The sequence below is a fragment of the Oncorhynchus keta genome, chromosome 35 (genome assembly GCF_023373465.1).
Source record: "Oncorhynchus keta strain PuntledgeMale-10-30-2019 chromosome 35, Oket_V2, whole genome shotgun sequence".
Taxonomy (NCBI): Eukaryota; Metazoa; Chordata; class Actinopteri; order Salmoniformes; family Salmonidae; genus Oncorhynchus; species Oncorhynchus keta.
The window spans coordinates 5,403,037-5,414,039 of NC_068455.1; the positions used below are offsets into that span (position 1 = coordinate 5,403,037).

At 47.4% G+C, this 11,003-nt stretch overlaps 1 protein-coding gene across 1 annotated transcript in view; it reads right to left on the reverse strand.

Moving 5' to 3' along the window:
• zfyve26 (zinc finger, FYVE domain containing 26) overlaps window positions 1-11,003 on the reverse strand; it is a 130,393-nt gene that overhangs the window by 27,209 nt on the left and 92,181 nt on the right. Inside the window, exons 31-34 of the mRNA XM_052496170.1 lie at window positions 6,921-7,066; window positions 6,340-6,368; window positions 5,819-5,955; window positions 697-917 (exon numbers count right to left, since the gene is read on the reverse strand). Of these exons, the coding sequence (XP_052352130.1) occupies window positions 697-917; window positions 5,819-5,955; window positions 6,340-6,368; window positions 6,921-7,066 (533 nt within the window). The remainder of the gene's footprint in view (window positions 1-696; window positions 918-5,818; window positions 5,956-6,339; window positions 6,369-6,920; window positions 7,067-11,003) is intronic.

Sequence of the window (11,003 nt, forward strand, 5' to 3'; positions counted from 1 at the left end):
CCTGTCACACAGGGCATTATGGGTAATGTAGTACTCTCACCTGTCACACAGGGCATTATGGGTAATGTAGTACTCTCACCTGTCACACAAGGGCATTATGGTTACTGTAGTACCGCTAACCTGTCACACAGGGCATTATGGTTACTGTAGTACTCTCACCTGTTACACAGGGCATTATGGGTAATGTAGTACTCTCACCTGTCACACAGGGCATTATGGTTACTGTAGTACTCTCACCTGTCACACAGGGCATTATGGTTACTGTAGTACTCTCACCTGACACACAGGGCATTATGGGTACTGTAGTACTCTCACCTGTCACACGGGGCATTATGGTTACTGTCGTACTCTCACCTGTCACACAGGGCATTATGGTTACTGTAGTACTCTCACCTGTCACACAGGGCATTATGGTTACTATAGTACTCTCACCTGTCACACAGGGCATTATGGGTACTGTAGTACTCTCACCTGTCACACGGGGCATTGTGGTTACTGTAGTACTCTCACCTGTCACACAGGGCATTATGGGTACTGTAGTACTCTCACCTGTCACACAGGGCATTATGGGTACTGTAGTACTCTCACCTGTCACACAGGGCATTACGGGTAATGTAGTACTCTCACCTGTCACACATGGCATTATGGGTAATGTAGTACTGTCACACCGGGCATTATGGGTAATGTAGTACTCACCTGTCACACAGGGCCAGGTCCTGGCTGCGGCCCACCTTGACGAACATCAGTTTGGCGCTGAACAGAAGCTGGCGCATGACGTCGGTGAGGAGGCGGGCGTCCACCTCGGGATTGGTTAGTTTACGGGACAGTGAGCGGCAGTGTCCAATTAGCTGGTGTCCACAGGCTGTCTGGTCGCTATGGAGGGACAGGATGGCCACACATAGAGACGCACTGGGAGCCTGGAGACAGGGACAGAGGTCAAACTGAGAGCCTGGAGACAGGGACAGAGGTCAAACTGAGAGCCTGGAGACAGGGACAGAGGTCAAACTGGGAACCTGGAGACAGGGACAGAGGTCAAACTGGGAGCCTGGAGACAGGGACAGAGGTCAAACTGGGAGCCTGGGGACAGGGACAGAGGTCAAACTGAGAACCTGGAGACAGGGACAGAGGTCAAACTGGGAGCCTGGAGACAAGGACAGAGGTCAAACTGACACGTCAAACTGAGAGCCTGGAGACAGGGACAGAGGTCAAACTGGGAGCCTGGAGACAGGGACAGAGGTCAAACTGAGAGCCTGGAGACAGGGACAGAGGTCAAACTGGGAGCCTATAGACAGGGACAGAGGTCAAACTGGGAGCCTGGAGACAAGGACAGAGGTCAAACTGACACGTCAAACTGAGAGCCTGGAGACAGGGACAGAGGTCAAACTGGGAGCCTGGAGACAGGGACAGAGGTCAAACTGAGAGCCTGGAGACAGGGACAGAGGTCAAACTGGGAGCCTATAGACAGGGACAGAGGTCAAACTGGGAGCCTGGAGACAAGGACAGAGGTCAAACTGACACGTCAAACTGAGAGCCTGGAGACAGGGACAGAGGTCAAACTGAGAGCCTGGAGACAGGGACAGATGTCAAACTGAGAGCCTGGAGACAGGGACAGAGGTCAAACTGAGAGCCTGGAGACAGGGACAGAGGTCAAACTGAGAGCCTGGAGACAGGGACAGAGGTCAAACTGAGAGCCTGGAGACAGGGACAGAGGTCAAACTGGGAGCCTGGAGACAGGGACAGAGGTCAAACTGGGAACCTGGAGACAGGGACAGAGGTCAAACTGAGAGCCTGGAGACAGGGACAGAGGTCAAACTGGGAACCTGGAGACAGGGACAGAGGTCAAACTGGGAGCCTGGAGACAGGGACAGAGGTCAAACTGGGAGCCTGGAGACAGGGACAGAGGTCAAACTGGGAACCTGGAGACAGGGACAGAGGTCAAACTGGGAACCTGGAGACAAGGACAGAGGTCAAACTGACACGTCAAACTGAGAGCCTGGAGACAGGGACAGAGGTCAAACTGAGAGCCTGGAGACAGGGACAGAGGTCAAACTGGGAGCCTGGAGACAGGGACAGAGGTCAAACTGGGAACCTGGAGACAGGGACAGAGGTCAAACTGAGAACCTGGAGACAGGGACAGAGGTCAAACTGACACGTCAAACTGAGAGCCTGGAGACAGGGACAGAGGTCAAACTGGGAACCTGGAGACAAGGACAGAGGTCAAACTGACACGTCAAACTGAGAGCCTGGAGACAGGGACAGAGGTCAAACTGGGAACCTGGAGACAGGGACAGAGGTCAAACTGAGAGCCTGGAGACAGGGACAGAGGTCAAACTGGGAACCTGGAGACAGGGACAGGGTTCGGTGTGTTGGGGAATAATCACAATTAGTTGGTAACATAGGAAAGATATTTTATATTCATCATATGTTTGTAAGTTACTTCTCATCAGAATGTTGTTTTTGTATAATACTGTGGCCGGGTATGCAATCTGTTCTCTGTCAAGACTAAGTTGCTTGGGCCGGAGAGAGGGGAGAGGTCAAGCGTGTATCTCTTGGCTCCACAATGTCTGTGTGCCAGTCAATGTGTCTCTGTGATCTTGTCAAGATAGGATGGATTTGATATATGCCTGTTGATATGGAGGATTTGTTTATGGTTCTGAGTTTGAGAAAATAACATAGTTAAGGAGACAAAGCTGAATGATAAATTATGCCTAATGCTGTCTGGCTATCTGGCTATATGTGTTTTTGCTATAAAGGACCTCAGTTGCAAATGTGTAAGGGACTCTCAGAGAATTCATTTATAGACACTGAATTGATCTGAGAGTCACAGGGTTGTGATGGAGCTCATATAATTAAAGATGGACTTTGTGATAACTAACTCTGACTTGTGTGTGTGGTTTGCTCTCATGATTTGGTAAATAGAGAATTTCCACGACAGGTGATTGATTGAGGTAATATGTACATGTAGGTTTGGTTCAGTGATTGATTGAGGTAATATATACATGTAGGTTTGGTTCGGTGATTGATTGAGGTAATATATACATGTAGGTTTGGTTTGGTGATTGATTGAGGTAATATATACATGTAGGTTTGGTTCGGTGATTGATTGAGGTAATATGTACATGTAGGTTTGGTTCGGTGATTGATTGAGGTAATATGTACATGTAGGTTTGGTTCAGTGATTGATTGAGGTAATATATACATGTAGGTTTGGTTCGGTGATTGATTGAGGTAATATATACATGTAGGTTTGGTTTGGTGATTGATTGAGGTAATATATACATGTAGGTTTGGTTCGGTGATTGATTGAGGTAATATGTACATGTAGGTTTGGTTCAGTGATTGATTGGGGTAATATGTACATGTAGGTTTGGTTCAGTGATTGATTGGGGTAATATGTACATGTAGGTTTGGTTCGGTGATTGATTGAGGTAATATATACATGTAGGTTTGGTTCGGTGATTGATTGAGGTAATATATACATGTAGGTTTGGTTCGGTGATTGATTGAGGTAATATATACATGTAGGTTTGGTTAGGTGATTGATTGAGGTAATATGTACATGTAGGTTTGGTTTGGTGATTGATTGAGGTAATATATACATGTAGGTTTGGTTTGGTGATTGATTGAGGTAATATATACATGTAGGTTTGGTTAGGTGATTGATTGAGGTAATATATACATGTAGGTTTGGTTTGGTGATTGATTGAGGTAATATATACATGTAGGTTTGGTTTGGTGATTGATTGAGGTAATATATACATGTAGGTTTGGTTTGGTGATTGATTGAGGTAATATATACATGTAGGTTTGGTTCGGTGATTGATTGAGGTAATATATACATGTAGGTAGGGGGTGAAAAGCAGACAGTCATGGTAGCCTTTTTTTTTTTTTTTTTTTTTTCCCACCTTTATTTAACCAGGTAGGCTAGTTGAGAACAAGTTCTCATTTGCAACTGCGACCTGGCCAAGATAAAGCATAGCAGTGTGAACAGACAACACAGAGTTACACATGGAGTAAACAATTAGCAAGTCAATAACACAGTGGTATGGTAGCCTTTTAATTAACTGTTCAGCGTCTTATGGCTTGAAAAAAATATTTTACCTTAATTTAACTAGGCAAGTCATTTAAGAACAAATTCTTCTTTACATTGACGGCCTACCGGGGAACAGTGGGTTAACTGCCTTGTTCAGGGGAACAGTGGGTTAACTGCCTTGTTCAGGGGAACAGTGGGTTAACTGCCTTGTTCAGGGGAACAGTGGGTTAACTGCCTTGTTCAGGGGAACAGTGGGTTAACTGCCTTGTTCAGGGGCAGAACGATGGATTTTTACCTTGTCAGCTCAGGGATTCGATCTTGCAACCATTCGGTTACTGGCCCAATGCTCTAACCACTAGGCGACCTGCCGCCCCGGCTTTTGGGGTAGAAGCTGTTCGGAAGACTTTTGGTCCCCGACTTGGCACTCCGGTACCGCTTGCCGTGCGGTAGCAGAGAGAACAAACTGACTTGGCACTCCGGTACCGCTTGCCGTGCGGTAGCAGAGAGAACAGACTGACTTGGCACTCCGGTACCGCTTACCGTGCGGGAGCAGAGACAACAAACTGACTTGGCACTCCAGGTACCGCTTGCCGTGCGGTAGCAGAGAGAACAAACTGACTTGGGTGGCTGAATTCTTTGGAAATTTCTCTGACACCACCGAGTATAGAGGTCCTGGATGGCAGGGAGCTCAGCCCCAGTGACGTACACACTAGCTCTGTAGTGCCTTGCGGTCAGATGCCAAGCAGTTGCCAAACCAAGAAATGTTGCAACCAGTCAAGATCCTGTCAACTGTAGAACTTTCTGAGGATCTGACGGCACATGCCAAATCTTTTCGGGCCTCCTGAGGGGGAAGAGGCGTTGTCGTGTTCTCTTCACTACTGTGTTGGTGTGTTTGGACCTTGGTAGGTCCTTAAGCGATGTGGTCCGTCTCCACTGCAGCTCTGTCGATCTCAAATGGGGGCGTGGCTCAGCCCTCCTTTTTCCTGTTGTCCACCGATAATCTCCTTTGTCTTGCTCAGGTTGAAGGAGAGGTTGGTGTCCTGGCAGAGACCACACTGCCAGGTCTCTGACCTCCTCCCTATAGGCTGTCTCATCGTTGTCGGTGATCAGGCCTACCACTTTTGTGTCGTCAACAAACTTAACGATGGTGTTCCGAGTCGTGTTTGGCCACGCAGTCGTGGGTGAACAGGGAGTACAGGAGGGGACTAAGCACGCACCCCTGGGGAGCTCCAATGTTGATGATCAGCGTGGCAGATGAGTTGTTGCCTACCCTCACCACCTGGGGGCGGCCCGTCAGGAAGTCCAGGATCCAATTGCAGAGGGAGGGGTTTAGTCCCAGGGTCCTTAGCTTAGTGATGAGCTTTGAGGGCACTATGGTGTTGAGCGCTGTGCTGTAGTCATGCATTCTCACATAGGTGTTCCTTTTGTCCAGGTGGGAAAGGGCAGTGTTGAGTGCAATAGAGAATGCATCATCTGTGTATGTGTTGGGGCGATATGCAAATTGGAGTGGGTCTAAGGGTTTCTGGGATGATGGTGTTGATGTGAGCCATGACCAGCCTTTCAAAGCACTTCATGGCTACAGATGTAAGTGCCACGGGTCGGTAGTCGTTTAGGCAGGTTACCTTAGTGTTCTTGTTGTCTGTAGTTATAACTGACCCGTTCATTGTAGAAATCTGTCTGTAGTTATAATTTAACTGACCTGTTCATAGTAGAAATCTGTCTGTAGTTATAATTTAACTGACCTGTTCATAGTAGAAATCTGTCTGTAGTTATAATTTAACTGACCTGTTCATAGTAGAAATCTGTCTGTAGTTGCAGGTTGTCTGTAGGGTTGGTGCTGAGGTGAAACTGACGGTGAGTGACCTCTGGCAGGTGAAGCATTGAATCTAATACTCCCTCTGTCGACATAGGACTACCTGCAACTGGGTCAGGGAGAGAGGGGGGACAGGGAGGAAGACGAGGAGTGAGAGGGAGAGGGGGGAGAGAGAGGGAGGAGAAGAGGGGAGAGACAGGATGAGGAGAGAGAGAGAGGAAGGGGGAGAGAGAGAGAGGGAGGGGAAGAGGGGAGAGACAGAGGAAGATGGGGAGAGAAGGGAAGCTAAGAGAGAGCGAGTCACGCACTATCCAAGGACTACAAATTGTGATAAGCTAACCGGCTAGTTAAATCTGGGACATTTACAGAATGTTGATCAATGTGCATTGTCCCCATGTCAAATAAACCTTCACATTACAGTAGCTGAAGAGGCAGTAGCCTCAGGAAGACATTTCATACTAACGTCTGGTATGAATATGATAGCGCCTTTTACCTTCAGCTTGTTCCAGCGTCTCATCAGAACTGTGATGAAACAAACAACATAGAAAAATCAGTGATATGTTACCTTGGGGTCAATATACAGAGATTGTGACATGTTACCTTGGGGTCAATATACAGAGGTTGTGACATGTTACCTTGGGGTCAATATACAGAGGTTGTGACATGTTACCTTGGGGTCAATATACAGAGATTGTGACATGTTACCTTGGGGTCAATATACAGAGGTTGTGACATGTTACCTTGGGGTCAATATACAGAGGTTGTGATATGTTACCTTGGGGTCAATATACAGAGGTTGTAATATGTTACCTTGGGGTCAATATACAGAGGTTGTGACATGTTCCCTTGGGGTCAATATACAGAGGTTGTGACATGTTCCCTTGGGGTCAATATACAGAGGTTGTGACATGTTCCCTTGGGGTCAATATACAGAGGTTGTGACATGTTACCTTGGGGTCAATATACAGAGATTGTAATATGTTCCCTTAGATTAATATAGAGAGATCGTGACAAACGACAGTGAATAAAGCAGTGTGTAGGTTTTTAATGCCAGTAGGGTCTTAATGGTCTTACTCTGGATGGAAGTAGCTGTAACACTGGTCACACACGCGCACTTCCTTCTCCTCCTCCTCAGTGCAGCCCTCTACCGCCATCTTGTGGTCGGAGCAGGCATGGCACACCAGACGACCACACCTCCTGCAGTGGTGACGCCTGTTGAACTGAGGAGGACAATTGGATGGAGTGGAGAGTCACTTTCACGCAACAAATCATGAGCCGGTTCACCCAACACAGATTAAGTCTATTCCTGTACTGAACACCAATGAGCAGCCTTAATCTGTGTGTGGGAAACCAATGAGCAGCCTTAATCTGTGTGTGGGAAACCAATGAGCAGCCTTAATCTGTGTGTGGGAAACCAATGAGCAGCCTTAATCTGTGTGTGGGAAACCAATGAGCAGCCTTAATCTGTTTGTGGGACACCAATGAGCAGCCTTAATCTGTCTGTGGGAAACCAATGAGCAGCCTTAATCTGTGTGTGGGAAACCAATGAGCAGCCTTAATCTGTGTGTGGGAAACCAATGAGCAGCCTTAATCTGTGTGTGGGAAACCAATGAGCAGCCTTAATCTGTGTGTGGGAAACCAATGAGCAGCCTTAATCTGTGTGTGGGAAACCAATGAGCAGCCTTAATCTGTGTGTGGGAAACCAATGAGCAGCCTTAATCTGTGTGTGGGAAACCAATGAGCAGCCTTAATCTGTTTGTGGGAAACCAATGAGCAGCCTTAATCTGTGTGTGGGAAACCAATGAGCAGCCTTAATCTGTGTGTGGGAAACCAATGAGCAGCCTTAATCTGTGTGTGGGAAACCAATGAGCAGCCTTAATCTGTGTGTGGGAAACCAATGAGCAGCCTTAATCTGTGTGTGGAAAACCAATGAGCAGCCTTAATCTGTTTGTGGGACACCAATGAGCAGCCTTAATCTGTCTGTGGAAAACCAATGAGCAGCCTTAATCTGTGTGTGGGAAACCAATGAGCAGCCTTAATCTGTGTGTGGGAAACCAATGAGCAGCCTTAATCTGTGTGTGGGAAACCAATGAGCAGCCTTAATCTGTGTGTGGGAAACCAATGAGCAGCCTTAATCTGTTTGTGGGAAACCAATGCCACCATTTTCTCTTTGTAGGAGCCATTCACGGTCTGCCACTCACTCGCTCACTCATTTAGTGTCCACCACTCGCTCACTCATTTAGTGTCCACCACTCACTCACTCACTCATTTAGTATCCACCACTCACTCACTCATTTAGAGTCCACCACTCACTCACTCATTTAGTGTCCACCACTCACTCACTCATTTAGAGTCCACCACTCACTCACTCATTTAGTGTCCACCACTCACTCACTCATTTAGTGTCCACCACTCACTCACTCATTTAGTGTCCACCACTCACTCACTCATTTAGTGTCCACCGCTCACTCACTCATTTAGTGTCCCACCGCTCACTCACTCACTCATTTAGTGTCCACCGCTCACTCACTCATTTAGTGTCCACCGCTCACTCACTCATTTAGTGTCCACCTCTCACTCACTCATTTAGTGTCCCACCGCTCACTCACTCATTTAGTGTCCACCGCTCACTCACTCATTTAGTGTCCCACCACTCACTCACTCATTTAGTGTCCACCACTCACTCACTCATTTAGTGTCCACCGCTCACTCACTCATTTAGTGTCCCACCACTCACTCACTCATTTAGTGTCCACCACTCACTCACTCATTTAGTGTCCACCACTCACTCGCTCACTCATTTAGTGTCCACCACTCACTCACTCACTCATTTAGTGTCCACCACTCACTCACTCATTTAGTGTCCACCACTCACTCACTCATTTAGTGTCCACCGCTCACTCACTCATTTAGTGTCCACCGCTCACTCACTCATTTAGTGTCCACCACTCACTCACTCATTTAGTGTCTACCACTCACTCACTCATTTAGTGTCCACCGCTCACTCACTCATTTAGTGTCCACCACTCACTCACTCATTTAGTGTCCCACCACTCACTCACTCATTTAGTGTCCCACCACTCACTCACTCACTCATTTAGTGTCCACCACTCGCTCACTCATTTAGTGTCCACCTCTCACTCACTCATTTAGAGTCCACCACTCACTCACTCATTTAGTGTCCACCACTCACTCACTCATTTAGTGTCCCACCACTCACTCACTCATTTAGTGTCCACCACTCACTCACTCATTTAGTGTCCACCACTCACTCACTCATTTAGTGTCCACCACTCACTCACTCATTTAGTGTCCCACCACTCACTCACTCATTTAGTGTCCACCACTCACTCACTCATTTAGTGTCCACCGCTCACTCACTCATTTAGTGTCCACCACTCACTCACTCATTTAGTGTCCACCGCTCACTCACTCATTTAGTGTCCACCGCTCACTCACTCATTTAGTGTCCACCGCTCACTCACTCATTTAGTGTCCCACCACTCACTCACTCATTTAGTGTCCACCACTCACTCACTCATTTAGTGTCCACCACTCACTCGCTCACTCATTTAGTGTCCACCACTCACTCACTCATTTAGTGTCCACCACTCACTCACTCATTTAGTGTCCACCGCTCACTCACTCATTTAGTGTCCACCGCTCACTCACTCATTTAGTGTCCACCGCTCACTCACTCATTTAGTGTCCACCGCTCACTCACTCATTTAGTGTCCACCGCTCACTCACTCATTTAGTGTCCACCACTCACTCACTCATTTAGTGTCCACCACTCACTCACTCATTTAGTGTCCACCGCTCACTCACTCATTCACTCATTTAGTGTCCACCGCTCACTCACTCATTTAGTGTCCACCACTCACTCACTCACTCACTCACTCACTCACTCACTCACTCACTCACTCACTCACTCACTCACTCATTTAGTGTCCACCGCTCACTCACTCATTTAGTGTCCACCACTCACTTCCTCACTCATTTAGTGTCCACCGCTCACTCACTCATTTAGTGTCCACCACTCACTCACTCATTTAGTGTCCACCACTCACTCACTCATTTAGTGTCCACCGCTCACTCACTCATTTAGTGTCCACCGCTCACTCACTCATTTAGTGTCCACCACTCACTCACTCATTTAGTGTCCACCACTCACTCACTCATTTAGTGTCCACCACTCACTCACTCATTTAGTGTCCACCGCTCACTCACTCATTTAGTGTCCACCACTCACTCACTCATTTAGTGTCCACCACTCACTCACTCATTTAGTGTCCACCACTCACTCACTCATTTAGTGTCCACCACTCACTCACTCATTTAGTGTCCACCACTCACTCACTCATTTAGTGGTAGTGTCCACCGCTCACTCACTCATTTAGTGTCCACCGCTCACTCACTCATTTAGTGTCCACTCACTCACTCACTCATTTAGAGTCCACCACTCACTCACTCACTCATTTAGTGTCTACCACTCACTCACTCATTTAGTGTCCACCGCTCACTCACTCATTTAGTGTCCACCACTCACTCACTCATTTAGTGTCCACCACTCACTCACTCATTTAGTGTCCACCACTCACTCACTCACTCACTCATTTAGTGTCCACCGCTCACTCACTCATTTAGTGTCCCACCACTCACTCACTCACTCACTCACTCACTCATTTAGTGTCCACCACTCACTCACTCATTTAGTGTCCACCACTCACTCACTCATTTAGTGTCCACCACTCACTCACTCACTCACTCACTCATTTAGTGTCCACCGCTCACTCACTCATTTAGTGTCCCACCACTCACTCACTCATTTAGTGTCCACCACTCACTCACTCATTTAGTGTCCACCACTCACTCACTCATTTAGTGTCCCACCACTCACTCACTCATTTAGTGTCCACCACTCACTCACTCATTTAGTGTCCACCACTCACTCACTCATTTAGTGTCCACCACTCACTCACTCACTCACTCATTTAGTGTCCACCGCTCACTCACTCATTTAGTGTCCACCACTCACTCACTCACTCACTCACTCATTTAGTGTCCACCTCTCACTCACTCATTTAGTGTCCACCACTCACTCACTCATTTAGTGTCCACCACTCACTCACTCACTCATTTAGTGTCCACCACTCA